Below are 19,345 nucleotides of genomic sequence, written 5' to 3'. Positions count from 1 at the left end.
GTAAATTCTCGTAAATTGTATTCATTGGAAAACTCTTCTAATTTAAATATCTCAACAAAGAAATATTGGGGCCTGCTTTCCACGCCAGACCACCCCCTTTCATCTGTCTGAAGGGCAGTCCCTCAATATGATATGAACCTGCCTATATTTCCAGGTTCAGACATCAGAATAGCTCCAAAACACAACAAGCACCAGCACGACACTTCTCAGGAGCTTGCACCAGAATCAGGGATAGAAATTACTGTGGGCCACAGGGCCATCTGGCTGCTGTCCAAAAAGACAAACTGAATGCACCTGACAGTTCCAACCCTTCCCTTTGTTGTAAGCTCTTCATATTCAGCTACTCGCATAATTGGTGAACTGCCGACATAGAGCACATTTTGCACTGGCAGTTCATCAAGTTAATTTTAAATTGGGCACAAACACAAAATTGGCACAGGCCCTAGACCATTTCCTTTGAACAGATATAGCACATGCACTGCCCACTGCCCTCCTAATACCGACTTCACATACAAATTGCTTTCATTTTCTTGCCAGAACCTGTATCTTCAAAAATGTATTTCCTTTCCCTTAAAAGCTGCAGTAGTCTTTCTCATAAGCAGTATTCAAATTTCTTCACCGATTTTAATGTTGGATTTACTTGTCTAGGATTGCCTGCTTCATGTCTTGTTCATGTGACCTTTCCTATGTCCTTGCTCATTTACAAGTATAGGTTAGATGTTAGCTAAAATTAAAGCCCATGGAAATGAAGGTAAATTATTGACCTAGTTAAGGATTTGGCTAGGGTGTAGAACACAAAGTGTAAGGATAATGGGTATATACTTAAATTGGAAGGAAGCGAATAGTGCTGTCCCACAAGAATCTGTGCTGAGGCCAAAGCTAATATTTATTAATGACTTAGATAACAAAACAGAGAGTTATATATTCAAGTTTGCAAATTACACAAAAATAGGTGGCATATTAAGTAATGTGAATGGGAGCATAATATTATGAAGAGCCATTGACAGATTCAGTGAGTGGGCAAAACAATGGCAGATAGATTTCAATGCAGCTAAGTGTGAAGTCATCCATTTTGGAACAAAGAAAGATAAATCTGTTTAATTTTGAGAAGCTAGGAACAGCAGAGAACCAAAAAGATTTAGAGCTCCATGTATCTAGATCATTAAAACATAGGTACAAATAGAAGTCAAAAAGACTGATGGAATGTTAGCTGTTCTACCCAGCGGGATAGAATATAAAGGGGGGAGGATGTTTTGCTACAGTTATACAAAGCCCTAGTCAGAACACTTCTGAAGGATTGTGTTTGTTTCTGTGCACCACATCTATGAAAAGATGGGCTGGATTTTATGGGCTGCTGCGGTCCTCAGCACTCACACCCCACCACCTCCATCCCATCAACCCCTGACTAAAAAGTCAGGCGGGAGTCCGCCCACAATCCTGATGGCAGCCCCTGAGGGGAGCAGGATTAATTGCTTTAAGGCAACACTTCCGCCCATTTCTCAATAGGAAGTCCCATATTAGAGTGCTGCTTCCGGTAGCAGTGGCTACTCCGGGGCAACACGCAGTCACCAATGCTGAGGAGCTCAGGGTCTGGGGTCTTGCAGTGATCTGCCAATCTGTCCCAGGAGTGTGGGGCACTGCTTTCAAGAGGCCAGGGGGGAGGCCTAAAGGGTGAGGGGTGGGGGAATGACCTTTGAGGAGGGATGCCTCCGATGGGCCCAGGAGCCCCAAAGGAGGTTTCCTCCCCTCCTTTGCCTGACACCAACCCACACCGCTAAATTTGCTGGGCTTCCTGCATGGTGTAAAATACCAATGGCAGTGGGATCAGACCCAAAGCGGGCCAGCCTCCCCTGCTCCCCCGTAAAATTTCAGACATGTCCAGTGGCAGGAAGGCAGCAAGAAGGCCACCTGCTGGATTTTACATTCCTGCCGTTGGTGGGCAATGTGAAATCCAGCCTGATATTTTGGCCTTGGAAGGATCAGTGTAGGCTCCAAGAGTTAAATTATGTGGAGAGAGGGCATAACCTAGGCTTGTATTCTCTGGTATGTAGAAGGTGAAGGGTGATTCAATTGATGTATTTTGCGATTTTGAAAGGAATTGATAGATGGTGTGGGAGTCTGGGACAAGAGGACATGCACTTAAATTAGAGCTAGACCATTTAAGATAGAAGTTAGGAAATATGTATTCACACAACAGGTGGAAGAAGTGTAGAACTCACTGCCGAAAAAAGTAGTAGATTCTAGCTCAATTAATAATCTTAAATTTGATTTGATATATCTTGCTCACCTTGGATATTAAAGGAAGTGGAACCATGACAGGAAGATTGAATTAGGAGTCAGATCAGCCCTGATCTTATTGAATGGTGCAACAAACACAAGAGAATGATGAACCACTTCCTGTTCCTAATTCTTTTACATTTGGAGTAGGGGAGTGTTATTAAACTGCAAATTGAAGGCATTCAAGGCTTTCAGGTTATGATGGGTGAAATAGTTTTAATGCAGAGGTAAGTTTTGCAATGGTGGACTAAAGCATCAGTTTAGCCAATGATTGGGTGAAATCTAGAATGATGTTGTCTTGTGGAATTGCTGACTAGCTAGAAGTGTCACTTACCCAAGCCTTATTCTACGTAAATGACATTAAAATTATGACTTAAGTTGTATTTTTAATACCCTTTCAGAGCAGGCCAGTTCAGGTCATTCAGATCTATGTGGAGCAATTAAATACCGACATCAAGGGGTTGCATTTTTGCACTTTTCCTTTACTGCATTTGGATTAATTAATTTGATAATTATTCATAATTGGTGGATTGGACACATATAAGTCCAACGTTTAGGGAAGTGTCATTCTTCTGTGGGAGGAAAAATTTCTGAGTTGCCATTGGCACAACGCAATTCATCACAGGTTAGACACCAGTCTTGTTGATATTGTAATATCTTGGTGGGACAAAAGAGACTGTATGCCACATGTAAGTTAAGTACCCTGTTGAAACTGGTTTAATCCAGTTTGATTTATATATACATACACAAATGGCCACAAGCGGGTGCTATTACACTCCTCCCTCATCAATGAAAAAGATACACAATGTTTGAGTTCCATATAACTTACATAAAGTTCTTGTTTTTTTGTTTATTTACAAATGTAACAACCACTGTTTTCCTATTCCTCAGAGGACACCTCCTTTCTTGACCCAAACTTTCAGAATTTGGGGAAGAACCTGAGTCTGAGGAGAGGTTTTCCCTAATAGACTGATTTTGACCTTTAGCTTCAGTTGAAATTTCCACTTCATCAGACATTTCTGGCAGACTCTGATTCAGTCTGAGCTAGTTTCATGTATAACTTGTTTTGGAGCAACTATTGGCATTCTACTCATATTCCAACTATCCAATTCATCAGACTCATTTGATTCTTCCAATTTCCTCCTTCTTCATGAACCTCTGAAGGTAAAACATGATCTATATCTATACCTAACTTTCCACCACCAAACATCTTGACCAAATATGTGCAAGGGCCACATATTTTCACAACTGATAGCCACTTCAGCCACCTATGATGATGTTCTTTCACCTTAACCTTCTGGTTCAATTTCAGACTTCTTTCTATCACTCTACCCTTATCATAACCCTCTTTCTGCCTGGATTGTTTGTCTTCTACAGACTGTGCTAAATGTGGCTTCAGCAATGGAAACCTTGTTCTAGGCTGTCTTCTAAGAAGTAATTCAGCTGGCATTCTGCCAATACTAGTGTGAGGTGTGTTACGGTAAATAGACAAAAAAATCACCAGTTTGTGATTCAATGAAAACCGACGTTTCTTCCAATTTGTATCCAGCATTTTCTTAACAAGAGCACACTTAACGGTTCTCACTGGCATTTTGCTGCTCCATTTGAAGCAGAATGATGCCCTGTGTATTCTCATGAAATTTGCAAATTCTTCTGAACAAAACTGAGGTCTGTTGTCAGACACAATTTTCTCTGGGAACCCATAAACAGCAAACAAACTACACAACATATCTGGAGTTTTTGTAGTTGTTTGATTTATCGAGAACATCCCAATCCAATTCAAATGGCTATCTATCATAATGAATAGCTGTTGTCATTCAAATTCTGCAAAATCTATGCACACACTCTAGCTGGCCATTTCCATGGTTGCAAAGGTACCGATAGCGGCTTCTTTTTTACTGTTTGCCATGCTGTACACTGCTTCACTGTGTCTTCTATTTAACCTTGGCTGCCAAAACTTCTCACTAGACTCTTGGTCAAATACAATCCTAAATGTTTATCATGAAGATCACATTGCAACTGTGATCTGTACCTTTCAGGAATTACATCTTTGGTTCCCCACATAACACGACTTTTATCAACTGACAACTCATTCTTACACATAAAAATGGCCTGATTTCTAAATCCAGTATCTAAATCGGCCACCCATTTGCAATATAGTCTTATGCCCTTGTCAGTACAGGGCCCCTACGAGTTGTTCTACCAATATCATTTGCTGTGACTGGCAACTCATCTACACGTAAAAAGAAAAAGACATCTTCCCTGTTTGGTTCTACCTTGATGGGGGATGGTAATCTAGACATCGCATTGGCATTACAGTGATCTTCTGATCACTTGTACTTAATGTCGTACCTGTAAGCAGACAAAGTCAAAGCCCATCTCTGCATTCGGGCTGCAGCAATGTATTTGAATTGGCACCTCCAGTGTCTTTCTGCGCTATTTTGCCAGACCTCCCCACCCCACCCCCCCACCTCGACCACCCCATCGCCAATGCACCTGGAAATCCACGGCATGTGATTCAGAGCACTGCATTGGTTAATATTATATCTTTTCACAGCTCCAAAGCATCCTTGCTACCAAAGTGGAGACTGGAGTGAAAGTTGTTTTAAGAACTGTCTAAAGGATTGATTTTTTTTTGGAAAATAGAAACTCAAAATGTGAATTAAGCACAAATTATGGTTTTACAAAACCTTTGTATAACCTTGAGGCCAAAAAAGTGATTTAGTTTGAAGGACAAGATAATTATACACCTAAAAGGCTTTAGAAAAATGATAAAGCAGAAGAAAACATGTTGAAATGGAATGCTTTTCAAGTGAATGTTCCACACATCATTTTAACAGCAACCTTGAGTTATTAAAATGTAACACTAGTCAATATTGTTGGTTTCTTTTTGTCAGATAATCTACATGGGCTGGGTAGAAGACCGGGAACCAGACTCATTGCAAGATAAACTATATACACCAAAGTACTTAGCCGTGAGAGGCTCTTGCCTATACAAATTTACAGCACCTCCGGTATGTGATACTGTTCAGTTTTGGCTTATTCAGCATTTTTAATTTACTGTGCAACTGAAAATCTGCAGTGAATATATTTTATTGATTATGATGAGATATCACACTGATGCATGCCAGGTAACGTGAATTGTAAATTATGGCTTCCATTTTTATGTTTTATCCTCTCCAGTCTTGAAGAAGGAACAACTTATTTACCTTTTGGCAAGTCCGGACTATATTTAATTCTTATGCAGATGTTAATTGAAGCAAGTCTTTTATTTATTTTAAATAAAGAACAATAGGAACAATTCAAAATGCACAGCAGAAATTTCAATTCAAAGCAAATTTTACTCTTAGATAAATGTATTTAATAATTTAAGATGAAATTGTGCTAATAATTTTTAGCCGATTATTATTGGCCCTATTCATGCTGCTATAGTCACAACTATTGAAAAACTAAGTTCAATTATATTGTTATTTGTAGACCCATCCATTGAACTCCTTTGCTTTACTAACACAGGTACTTCATAGCCGTTGTTCATAAAAGCTTGCTGTCATGCTTCAATGCTTATTTGGCCCTTAGTGTATAACATCTTGGACAGAATTTCACCCTTGTCAGGTGGGCTTAGAGGGGGCGAGCGGGGAGGAGAGGGAGGGGTCGGGAAGCCGATTGCCAAGCATGATCGGAGCCGGAACGCAATTTCACCCTGGTGGGCCAATTAAGGCCCACCCAGCGTGAAATGCGAGCGGCAGCACTCGGTGCTGTCTGTGCGGGCGGGGGGAGCAGGGCGAGTGGGGCGAGCGTGACCTTCACGCATGCATGCGAGTGTGCACTTCATAATCTCCTTGAGGCACTGAGCTGCCTCCAGGGAGATGAGGAGTTATAGAAGAAAATCAAAGAAAATAAAAATGTAATGAAACATGTCCCCTCATGTGACTCTGTCACATGAGCAGGGACGTGTTATTAATTAAGTTTTAAAATTTTTATTTTATTTTTATTTGCTTTAGGAAACCTCATCCTGCCCGTGGATGAAGTTTCCTAAAAAGTGCAAAGGTCGCTTGGCCTTTTCGCCCGCCTGCCAACCGTAAGGTTGTGTTTTTTATAATCTTTAGAATGATCGACCTAAACGGAGTTAGTGTATTTGGTGACCACATTAGTGCCTTCGGGGATGGCGTGTTTGGCCAGCTCCCTGGCAGCAGGAGGCGGATGGCGCTTTGGACCTCCCTGGCCGAGATGGTGTGGCGCTTGTTGTAGTGAATGAGATGCAAAGCCTCGGAGGCGATGCACGTGAAAATGTCGGTGGGCAGCAAAACAAATTCAACTTAATTGATAATCTAATGGCCTTACCGGGCCTTTTAATTGTCAGCGGGTGCGCTGCTGACTCAGGCCCGTGCCCACCGAATGAAATATCGCGTGACTGCGCGTTGACGTTGGGATGCTCACCCAACGTCAACACATCATTTTACATTCGAGCGGGCTGGGCTCGTGCCCGCCCGCTGAGCTAAAAAATTTACCCCTTGTTTAATTTTTCCCAAATGCTAAAGCATTCATTGTTATGTAGCCAACATTCATTGTTATATACCCAATCCATAATTTTTTTTACAAACATACATATGAATTAGGAGCAGGAGTTGACCTTCAGCCCCGTGAGCCTACTGCATCATTTAATAAGATCATGGCTGATTTGATTATGGCTTCAACCCTATGTTTCATCTACGCCCGATAACCTTTGAATCCCTTGTTAGTCAGGAATCTATCTACCTCAGCCTAAAAAATATTAATTGATCCTGCCTCCATTGCTCTCTGGGGAAGAGAGTTCCAAAGATTCATGACCCTCTAAGAGAAAACATTTCTTCTCATCTCCATATTAAATGAGAGACCCCTTATTTTTAAACTGTGTCCCCTAGTTCTAATCTCTCCTACAAGGAGAAACATCCTTTCAGCATCCACCCTGTCAAGTCCCCTCAGTTTCAATAAGATCACTTATCAATCTTCTAAACTCTAATGGATACAGGCCCAGGTCCCTTTCCTCGAAAGATAACCCACCTCCGCCCTTACTTCCCGCAACCGCCCCTAACCCCGCCACCACCCTGCCATCCCAGGTATTAGTCGAGTGAATCTTCCCTGAACTGCTTCTAATGTATTTATATCCTTTTTTATATAAGGAGACCAAAACTGTACTCAGTACTCCACGTGTGGTCTCACCAATGCCCTGTACAACTGGAACAAAACATCCCTACTTTTACATTCCATTTCCCCTTAAAATAAACAACAATATTCCATTTTCCTACCTAATCACTTGCTGTACATGCATACTAACTTTTCTTGATTTATTTACCAGGACACCCAGATCCCTCTGTACCTCAGAGTTCTGCAATCTCTCTCCATTTAAATAATATGTTGTTTTTCTATTCTTCCTGCCAAAGTGGACACGTTCATATTTTCCTACATTCATCTGCCAAGTTTTTGCCCACTCACTTGACCAATCTATATCCATTTGCAGACTCCTTGTGTCCTCTTCACAACTTACTTTCCAACTATTTTTCTGTTATCAGCAAATTTAGCAACCATACATTTGGTCCCTTCATCCAAGTCATTGATATGAACTGTAAATAGTTGAGGCCCAAGCATTGATCCCTGTGACACTCCATTCATCCCATCTTGCCAAGCTGAAAAAGACCCATTTATCCCTACTCTCCATTTCCTGCTAGCTAATCAACCCTTTATCCGTGCTAATATGTTACCCTCTACACCATGAACTCTTATTTTGCATAGTAACCTTTGATGTAGCACCTTGTCAATTGCTTTCTGGAAATCTAAGTACAGCACATTCAGATTTCCCTTTTATCCACATTGCTTGTTACTTCCTCAAAGAACTCTAATTAGTCAAACATTATTTCCCATTCACAAAACTATGTTGACTCTGCTTGATTGCATTGAGATTTTCTAAGTGCCTTACTATAACCTCCTTAATGATAGATTCTAGATATTTCCCTCTGACAGATGTTAAGTTAACAAGCCTGTAGTTTCCCACTTTCTGTCTCCTCCCTTTCTTGAATAGAGGGCCCACATTCACTATTTTCCAATCTGATGGAACCTTTCCAGAGTCTAGGGAAGTTTGAAAAGTCAAGGCCAATGCATCTACAATCTCAGCAGCCACTTCTTTTAAGACCCTAGGATGAAGTCAGGATCTGGGGACTTTTCAGCTTTTAGTTCTAATAATTTTCTTAGTACCCTTTCCTTGCTGACTGTAATGTTTAAAGTTCCTCCCTCCCTTTTAGCTCCTGATTCACAATTATTTCTGGGATGTTATTTGTATCCTCTATAATGAAGGCAGATGCTAAATATTTGTTCAGTTCATCCACCATTTCCTTACTTTCCATTATTAACTCCCCATTCTCACTGTCTAGAGGATCAACACTCTTTTTACTTACTATTTTCCTTTTTAAGTACCTGTAGAAACTCTTACTATATGCTTTTATGTGTCTACCTAGCTTTCTCTCGTACACTAATTTCTCCCTCTTTATTAATCTTTCAGCCATTCTTTGCTGTTTTTTATATTACGTCCAATCATCTGACCTGCCACTCATCTTTGTGAAATTATATGCTTTTTCTTTCAATTTTATATTATCATTTACTTCTTTGGTTCACCATGGATAGTGTGTCCTTCACTTACAGTCTTTCTTTCTCAATGGAATGTATCTTTTCTGAGTATTCTGAAATATTTCCTTAAATGTCTGCTTTCTTTACTGACCTATCCCTTAACCTAATTTTAGCTAGCTCTGCCTTCATGCCTCATAATTCAATGAAGAATGAAGGAGAGCCTGCCAGGAGCAGCACCAGGCATACCTAAAAATGAGTCATCAATCTGGTGAAGCTACAACAGAGGACCACTTGTGTGACAAACAGCATAAGCAGCAAGTGATAGACAGAGCTAAGTGATTCCACAACCTACGGAGCAGATCTAAGCTCTGCAGTTCTGCCACATCCAGTCATGAATGGTGGTGGACAATTAAACAACTCACTGGAGGAGGAGGCTCCACAAGTATCCCCATCTTCAATGATGGAGGACCCCAGGACATCAGTGCAAAAGATAAGGCTGAAACATTCACAACAGTCTTCAAGCAGAAGTGCTGAGTGGATGATCCATCTCGGCTTCCTCCGGAGGTCCCCAGCATCACAAATGCCAGTCTTCAGCCAATTCGATTCACTCCACGTGATATCAAGAAATGGCTGAAGTCACGGGATACTGAAAAGGCTTTGGGCCCTGATAATATTCCAGCAATAGCACTGAAGACATGTGCTCCAGAACTTGCGGCGCCCCTAGTCAAGCTGTTCCAGAATAGCTACAACACTGACATCTACCAAGCAATGTGCCCAGGTATATCCTGTCCACAAAAAGCAGGGCAAATCCAACCTGGCCTCGTCAGTCTACTCTCAATCATCAGTAAAGTAATGGAAGGGGTCATCAACAGTGCTATAAAGCGGCACTTACTTAGCAATAACCTATTCACTGATGCCCAGTTTGGGTTCCACCAGGCCACTCAGCTCCTGACTTCATTACAGCCTTGGTTCAAACATGGACAAAAGAGCTGAACTGCAGAGGTGAGGTGAAGGTGACTGCCCTTGACATCAAGGCAGCACTTGACCAAGTGTGGCATCAAGGAGCCCTAGCAAAACTGGAATCAATGAGAATCAGGGGGAAAACTCTCTGCTGGTTGGAGTCATACCCTAGGACAAAGGAAGGTGGCTGTGGGTGTTGGAGGTCAACACTGTTCCAGGACATCAACTGCAGGAGTTCCTCAGGGTAGTGTCCAAGGCCCAACTATCTTCAGCTACTTCATCAATGACCTTCCATCCATCATAAGGTCAGAAGTGGGGATGTTGGCTGATGATTGCACAATGTTCAGCACCATTTGCTACTCATCTGATACTGAAGCCGTCCATATTCAAATGCAGCAAGTCCTGGACAATACCCAGGCTTGGGCTGACAAGTGGCAAGTAATATTCATGCCACACAAGTGCCAGGCAATGACCATCTCCAGCAAGAGAGAATCTATCCAATCTTGACGTTCAATGGCATTATGATCACTGAAAACCCCACTATAAACATTCTGGGGGCTTACCATTGTCCAGAAACTGAACTGGACTAGACATATAGGTACTTTGGCTATAAGAGGTCAAAGGCTAGGAATCCTGTGGTGAGTAACTGACCTCCTGACTCCCCAAAGTCCACCATTTACAAGGCACAAGTCAGGAGTGTGAAGAAATACTCTCCACCTGCCTGGATGAGTGCAGCTCCAACAACACACAAGAAGCTTGACACCATTCAGGACAAAGCATCCTGCTTAATTGACACCCCATCCACAAACATTCATTCCCTCCACCACCAACGCACAGTAGCAGCAGTGTGTACCATCTACAAGATGCATTGCAGAAACTCACCAAGGCTCCTTAGACAGTACCTTCCATTGCCATGAGCACTACCATCTAGAAGGACAAGGGCAGCAGATACATGGGACACCAGCACCTGGAAGTTCCCCTGCAAACCACACACCATCCTGACTTGGAAATATATCACCGTTCCTTCACTGCTGCTGGGTCAAAATCCTGGAACTGCATCCCTAACAGCACTGTGGGTGTACCTACACCACAGGGACTGCAGTAGTTCAAGAAGGCAGCCCACTACCAAGTGCTGAAGGGAAATTAGGGATGGGCAATAAATGCTGGCCTAGCCAGTGACACCCACATCCTATAAATGAATTTTTAAAAATTGCCTTTACCTAAGTTTAAAACAATAGTCTTAGGTCCACTCCTCCCTCCCCCAAACTGAATGTGAAATTCCATCATATTTTGATCACTGCAGCCTAGGGTTTCCTTCACTATGAGGTCAGTAATTAATCCTGTCTTATTTCAAATTGCCAGATCTAGCATAGCCTTCTCACTGGTTGGTGCTAAAATGTACTGCTCTCAGAAACTGTCCCAAAAACACACTATGAACTCATCCTCCAGGCTACCTTTGCCAATTTGATTTATCCAATCTGTATTTAGATTAAAATTACTCATGATTATCACCATCCCTTTCTCACAAACTCCCATTATTTCTTACTATGTACCCCATCGTACAGTGTGGTTACTGTTTGTATTCTTACCTTTATTATTTCTCATCTTTACTCAAACTGACTCTAAAGCTTGATCTCCAGCACTTAGGTCATCTCTCTTTATTGTACCAAATGTCATCCTTAATTAACAGAGCTACCCCCTCCACCTTTTCCTAGCTTCCTGTCCTTCCTAAATATAATGTACCCTTGAATATTCAAGTCCCAGTCTTTGTCATCCTGCAGCCATGTCTCTGTAATGGCTATCAGATTGTCCATATTTATTTCTATTTGTGCTGTCAATGAATTTGTTTTGTTACGAATGCTACATGCATTCAGATGCAGAGCCTTTAGTTCTGTCTTTTCACTTTTTTTGTAACCTCCATCCTTATCTGCTGGTACACCCTTAGGTTTGTACACTCTGTCCCTTTCTCCCATGCTCTGAATATCATTTCCCTTTCCCTTTTGCCTTGTCTTCTCTACTTATTTTATCACACCTCCGCAAACTTGATCCCTTGCCCCCACTATTTACTTTAAAGCCCTCTCTATTGCACTCATCATACGACTGGCCAGAACACTCATCCCAGCATCATTCTGGTGAAGACCATCCCAATGATACAGTTCCCATTTTCCCCAGTACTGGTGCCAGTGCCCCATGAACCTCAACTCATTTCTCCTACACCAATTTTTGAGCCATGCATTTAAAACTCTAATCCGATTTACCCTACGCCAATTTGCTTGTGGCTGAGTTAGCAATCCAGAGATTATTATCTTTGAGGTTCTGCTTTTTAATTTACCCCTAGTAGCTCATATTCCTTCAGCAGAACCTCTTTCCTATGTCTACCTATGTTGTTAGTACGTATGTGGACCACAACAACTGGATCCTCCCTCTCCCACTGTTGGATCCTCCCTCTCCCACTGTAAGTTCCTCTCCAGTCCAGAACAGATGTCCTGAATCCTGGCACTGGGCATGTAACACAGCCATCTGGGCTCCTGCTCTCGCCCGCAGAGAACTGTAAGTATCCCCCTGATTATACTGTCCCCAACTACTACTACATTTCTATTAACTCCCCCTGCTTGAATGGCTTCCTGTACTATGGTCAGTTTGCCCATCCACCCTGCAGCCATCACTTTCATCCATGAAGGCTGCAAGAACATCAAACCTATTGGACAATTGTAAAGGCTGAGGCTCCTCCATTTCTACCTTCTGTCTCTCCATACCAGCCTCACTCGCAGTGATACTCTGCTACCCCTGACCACATCAGAAGACTCTAACCTAAGCGGTGTGACTGCCTCCTGGTACAAAGTAGCCAGGTAACATTCCCCCTCCCCGATGCATTGCAGTATCCGCAGCTTGGCTCCCAGTTCAATGACTCTGAGCTGAAGCTCCTCAAGCTGCAGACACTTAACTGCAGTCATGTTTGCCCTGGATCATCTCGGTTCCCAGGAAATCCCAAATCCTGCAGTTGTAACACATCACCTGCCCTGCCATCTTTATAATGTGTTAATTTATGATATTTTAATGATAACCTTTACTACTGTTAGTAAACCTTACTTAATAAAACCTTATAATTAGTAGTAAATTACAATGGTTTTGAAGATAAATTAGCAAAATATTCACCAAATATTCATGTATCTGTTTTCCTGTGATGTTACGCATTGATTTCTCTCATAGCTCTTCTAGATGGTGGTTACTGCCTCTGGGTCCTCTTTCCATATCGTCCCCCCCTTAACTATAGATCTCTGTCCATAGATCTCTGAAGGCAGAGGGGCATGTTAGTGGGGTGGTGAAAAAGGCATATGGGACACTTGCCTTTATCAATCGAGCATAGATTACAAAAGTAGGGAGGTCATGTTGGAGTTGTATAGAACCTTGGTGAGGCCACAGCTGGAGTACTGTGTGCAGTTCTGGTCGCCACATTATAGGAAGGATGTGATTGCACTGGAGGGGGTGCAGAGGAGATTCACCAGGATGTTGCCTGGGATGAAACATTTAAGTTATGAAGAGAGGTTGGGTAGACTTGGGTTGTTTTTGTTGGAGCAAAGAAGACTGAGGGGTGACCTGACCGAGGTGCACAAGATTATGAGGGGCATGGACAAGGTGATTAGGGAGCAGCTGTTTCCCTTAGTTGAAGGGTCAGTCACGAGGGGACACAAGTTCAAGATGAGGGGCAGGAGGTTTAGAGGGGATTTGAGGAAAAACTTTTTTACCCAGAGGGTGGTGACGGTCTGGAATGCACTGCCTGGGAGGGTGGTGGAGCAGGTTGCCTCACATCCTTTAAAAAGTACCTGGATGAGCACTTGGCACGTCATAACATTCAAGGCTTTGGGCCAAGTGCTGGTAAGTGGGATTATGTAGGTAGGTCAGGTGTTTCTCACGTGTTGATGCAGACTCGATGGGCTGAAGGGCCTCTTCTGCACTGTGAGATTCTGTGATTCTGTAATTTTGTGAACTCTTCTAGGTGGTGGTTACTGCCTCTGGGTCCTCTTTCCTCACCCCCGCCCCCACTCATCTAGATGGTGTTTACTGCCTCTGGGTCCTCTTTTCCCCTGCTGTGGTGGGTACTGCCTATGGATCCTCCTTTTGCCTGCTCTTTTTAAAAAATAGAGGGCCGTACTTTGGTTATAGAGGCGGGGATAGCAAGAATCAGGAAATTTCCAGACTCACTGGACCCACCTTGGTAAAAAGTACCCTGTCTCACAAGATGTTAGGGTGGGGGCGGGTCAGATATGGGATGGAGTCGGGCCTGCCAATCCCGGAAGTAGAGCATTGGTCTCCATAGGACTGAGCACATGTGAAAGCAGGCTGGTTAGAAGGCCTGTCTTTGTTCTCTGTGACATTGCCCAGTTGTTTTTGAAGGTTTTGGGCCCTCTAGCCCTCAATCCTCGCACCCCCTCACCCCCACCCACCCCATGTCCTGTCACAATTTCCATGAAAACTCAATGCCATTTCATGTCCCCTGCTCACCCCTATGGACCCTCATAACCTCAATGCCAACTCATGTCCTCACCCACCCTCATGACTCTTCATACCCTCTATGGCAACTCCATAGATATTCACCCTGTATCCATCATGGGCAAACCTCACCAGCCATGTGGAGATGACATAAAATAAACTCCTTGAAACTCTAACACAGCTCTCACTATACAAACTTGATAGTGAAAAAGATCATTCATGAAAGCACCAAACCTTTAAAATCTCCTCAAGTGGTTAATCTCTTATAAAAACAAACTTCTGTTCTTACCCCTAATTCTTTAATAGCCTCTTTAAGCTGTCAGTCAAACTGTGAACTCCATGCCCAATGCTGAGATAATTGTAGCTTTTTGAAACTCAGCCAAACATTCATAATTATAGCGCATAGGGAAATGTTAACAAAGAACTCTATTGAAACTGGTCGAACTGATGGTACAACAACTGGCCTGTTAATCAAAGCAATCCAGCAAATGTCTTTCTTTCACAATCATTGGCAGCTGCAGCCAGTTTTTGTTTTACAGTTCAAAGAGAGGAGGATTTTTAAAATTTCAGGTCAGTTAAACAGACCTTATCCACCCTTTAAGAGCATTTACATCTATTCCATAAATTTGTGACTCCCTCGCTGTGGATTAAGGCCTTTGCAACAGCCAAAATTGGGTCTGTTTGAACTCAGCACCCCTTCCATTCCTCAGAAAAATTTGAAATGAGTGCAGGAATTCCACCTCTGGGTCTCTCATGCCATTTTTCAAAGTCCACAGAGTCTTCCTGCCTCCATGAATACCTGGCCCATAAAATCATAGAGTTATTTGCGGCACAGAAAGAGGCCATTCAGCCCATCAAGTACATCCAGATCTCCGCAGGTCAATCCAGTTGTTACCACTCCCCCACTCAGTCCCTATAGTCCTGCAGGCTTATTTCCTTCAAGTGCACATCCAATTTCCTTTTGAAATCATTGATCGTTTCTGCTTCCACCACTTTCTTGGCTGCACACTTCAAGTCATTCCCACTCAAACAGTCCCCCTGCATCTCTTGCCCGAAACCTTAAATCCCTGTCCCTGAGTCCATGTGCCACCAGATAATGAGAACAGTTTTTCCTTGGCTACCTTATCCAAACCCGTTATTTTTAACCATATTGAAAACATGATTTAGTTTGTGCACAGGTTTCATTCTGTTCAATTTCCTCGCACAGTCTGTAATTAAAAGATGGGTCATCGAGATATGTAGTCATCGATTTATCGCTTAGTGAAGACTACCTGTAATCAACACATTATTAATTAGAAATAATATTCTCCGAATGAGCTATAGCTAGTAGTAATTATTACATAACACCAATGGGTAAAATATGAATCTGGCATGATACTTGTGTCAGTTTTTGACTGATAGGTCGATATATATTTATATTTCCATAGCTAGGCTCTAGGCATTACTGGCTAATTAAACTTGATAGATTGAATGCTCTCATTCGAGTTAGCATGCTTACTTAATTATTCCTATAAGTAGTAATCCAGAAGGATCCTCACCTAATCCTCTTGTTGGAGAACTGTCACTGCAAGACTGCAAGCAGATCAAGGAGAAGGCTGTCTTTTCTGAGCAAGTAGGGATGCTTACATTCCAAGAATGCTTTTTGTTAAATGGATTCAGTTGTTTATAATTACCATTATTTCTTGTTTAAGCTGTTACTCCCTGCTGCATTGAGGATAGCCTCTTCTTCGTTAGAAATGAAATAGAATCTCATATATTCACATTTCTCATGCTTTTACTCCTTAATACCGTTGTACTGATCATTAAGTATCTTCAGAAATAACACCATATACACAAACGTTGCCATACTAAATGAAAAACAGTATTGATCTACTCCATCATGAAGAACGCAAAATAAAATTAGAATAATTTGATTGATGAACAAGAAATTATCTAGATTTGATCAAATGTTCATAATCGAAAATGTATATTGGGTAACTGTGCCATGATATGGCTTCCAATTCTATGGTTTATTGGTTGCGCTTTGGAAAAACTAAAATAGTCCTCAATCAGTACCTTTCCCTCCCACAAAACGTTCCTTTTGAGCTAACTATTTCTAAATATACTTTTATTTGTTTTTATCTTTGGTGAACTTAAAGTTATGGTAAGGGACACCAATGCTGTGAAAGGAAGTACTTCAGTTGTTGTACCTCCTGCCAGTATCAAAAATCCTATGTCAAATAATATACAAGCTTTATGTAGACCAGACCTTTTTTCTCCTGAATAATGTGCCATTCCACTTGTGGAGCAAGTGGTCACTTCCTCCCTGACCTGTCCTCAAGGGGGTGAGGGTTGCCTAGAGATTCCACAAAAGGTTGAAACCTGGACTTCACCATTCAGGTCAGTTACCAGGTTTGTGTTTAGTGATGGTAGCAAATTGCAAAATCTGAACATTTTGTTATACTGCCCTCTTTGTTGGGGAAGTGTAAATAAAGTTAGTTCAATAATAGCTGCCTGCTGTATGTCCACATCTTGGTCTTACTTAGTGCACTCCACAACAAAAAGATGGTGACAAGGTTGGGATGGAATTTTCTTCTATTGTTTGTTTGAGAAATTAAGGAATGAAGAATACATTTTTGGAACTCCAAAAGTTGATTTTGAGGAAGCTTGAGAAATTTGAAAGATTGCTGTGTATGCACATCATGTCCAGGTGCACATTGAGTCAGCATGGTATGTAGTTTAAAATAAAATCGTACTGAAGACATATTTGGGGAAAATGGAGGAATTCAACCTTAACAAAGAGGACTCGGGTAATTATGAACAAAGGTTTCACATCTAGTTGAGAGTGAATAAAATAGGAGATGAGAATAAAGTAAATGTTCTCCTTACCATACTGGGGCCAGATGCTTTTGATGTAGTTTTTAACTAATGTTGACCAACAGACCTCAGTTCGATGGAATATTCTGAAATTAATGAGATCCTAGATTCTTAATATGGCATGACTAAAAATGAGATTGGCTGAGAATTGTGTTCCATCAAAGGAAGCATTTGCCAAGTGAGACCATTGCAGATTACATTCTCAATACTGCATTCTCAAGGGCAATTGTTGTAAAGAGACTAGGTGCATTCACATATCTCGTGAAGATTGTAAAGAGACTGTCAGTTTCAGGTAAATCATTTGCTTGAAAGAAGAAATCTGACCAAGGGAGAGCATGATAAACCTCCTATAGCCCAAATTTCTCTTATCGTCCAAAGTGAAGGTCGGAAAAAAAATGAAAGTCACTAAGAAACTGAAAGTTTGCTGGTATTACAAAATCCACCAGCACAACAAAGTGAGTCATGGTTTTTAATACGACAATCAACCAATGTCACACATCAACCATTAAGTCGAGTAGGTGGTCAAAGTTCTGGGTGACAAAGTCAGAGATGTTGAGAGAGTAGAGTCAAGCAAGTGGAAATAGACAGAGGTACCCAGACAAAAGAAAAAGAAGCCAGTTAGGTTAATTGAAATTATGTAGGAAGGAAGAAGAAATAAGTTGTTCTTTGCAGCACTTCTTATCAAATTATATTATTGTTAAACACATACTAGTGTTAAGAAAATAAAGCTTTTTTTACACGTAAATTACTCTATAAGTGTTGGTCAATATGTTTTAGTTGTGATTACAGTAACGACAAATTTCCAACTCAACCTGTCAAACTTTCAGGTATTGTTGATGTTGGTTTAGTCATATTGTTTTCTGGGAAATCATGTACATGTATCATTTTACACTTTAATGTATAAATTGTTTTTTTAAGTGCAAAGGGAGTGTTGTATATTGTATGATCTGAGCATTTTATTATATTGCCATCTCCGCTGCCCTCTCTGTAAGGGCGGTGTAAATAAAGTTAGTTCAATAATGGCTGCCTGCTGTGAATCCACATGTTAGTCTTAGTGCAATGCACAACAGTGATGTTTGCAGCCAACCTGGAAGTGGGGCTACCCAACAGCTGAGTACTATCGAGAGGTGGGGCTGTCATCAGTTTGTTAGCTATGGAAGGTGTTCCAGTAGGGACTACAGGATTTTAGATGAGTGCTTTGGGTTTTTTAATGTCCTGTGTCAGCTGTCAGCTGGTGGTGTTCTTTGAGGAGGATGTTTTCCCTGTAGACATCAGGAGGTCCACAGGAAGCCATTTGAGCTGTCTTGGTCTCAATGTCCCAGAAATAGTCCTCATGGTTTCCCTGAGGTGTGTATCTACTACATTTGTGTGGCAGCTCCTGAGCCAGTTTGAGCATCAGTACTCTGCTGTTGGGTAGACCAGAGTGAGTGAAGCAGTGTGTAGCATGTTGGCTTTGCTGCCCCAGATGGTACCCACTAGTTTCTAAAGGAGATTCACTGTCATTGATCTTGGCTCCAAGGTTCAAGAGTTATTGCTGGGCGGCCAATGTACAGTCAAGAATGATGCCAAGATATTTTGGCAATGAGTAATGGGTGAGTGGTCAGCTGCAGAACTGGACATGAAGTCATTCCCAAGCCTTCAAGTTGTTCAGGTGGAAGGCTGAAATGATAGTATTGGCAACATTTGGTTAAAGTCCTCACTTTCTGAAGTAGGTTTCCAGTGAACATAAATCTACAATGACTGTTTTCTCAATGTCCTGAAGTTACTGAAGAAACAATGCTAGAAATACATAGCAGGTTGGTCAGCATCTGTAAAGGGAAAAACAGATTATGACATTTCGGATATGTACCCTTCATCTTAACCTTCATCTGAAGAAGGGTTTATGGCCGAAACATCATAACCTGTTTCTTTTTTTTTTACAGATGCTGATCAGCCCACTGTATGTTTCAAGCATTTTCTATTTTAATTTCAACCTCAGAAAAGAAGAATACCAGCTATGATATAAGTATGATTTTTTCCATGTCTTTGAGTTACCCTTGAGTGAGCCTGACAAGTTGATGGTAATTGCAGATGAATTATGGACAATTTTGCATTTTATATGCATTCACTGGAAACTGCATTAAGATCATTCAAACTGATTTCATGATGAACCTTTAAATATGCC

At 41.6% G+C, this 19,345-nt stretch overlaps 1 protein-coding gene across 2 annotated transcripts in view; it reads left to right on the top strand.

Moving 5' to 3' along the window:
* The window catches only part of sntg1 (syntrophin, gamma 1), a 637,587-nt gene that overhangs the window by 555,187 nt on the left and 63,055 nt on the right, over window positions 1-19,345 (top strand). For both annotated transcript variants that reach the window (XM_078539715.1, XM_078539716.1), the window contains exon 14: window positions 5,175-5,291. In XM_078539715.1, coding sequence (XP_078395841.1) covers window positions 5,175-5,291 — 117 coding nt within the window. The remainder of the gene's footprint in view (window positions 1-5,174; window positions 5,292-19,345) is intronic.

Source organism: Cetorhinus maximus, chromosome 4 (assembly GCF_964194155.1).
Source record: "Cetorhinus maximus chromosome 4, sCetMax3.hap1.1, whole genome shotgun sequence".
Lineage (NCBI taxonomy): Eukaryota > Metazoa > Chordata > Chondrichthyes > Lamniformes > Cetorhinidae > Cetorhinus > Cetorhinus maximus.
The sequence above is the reverse complement of the archived record's forward strand: the minus strand, read 5'-3'. Positions and strand labels throughout refer to the sequence as shown.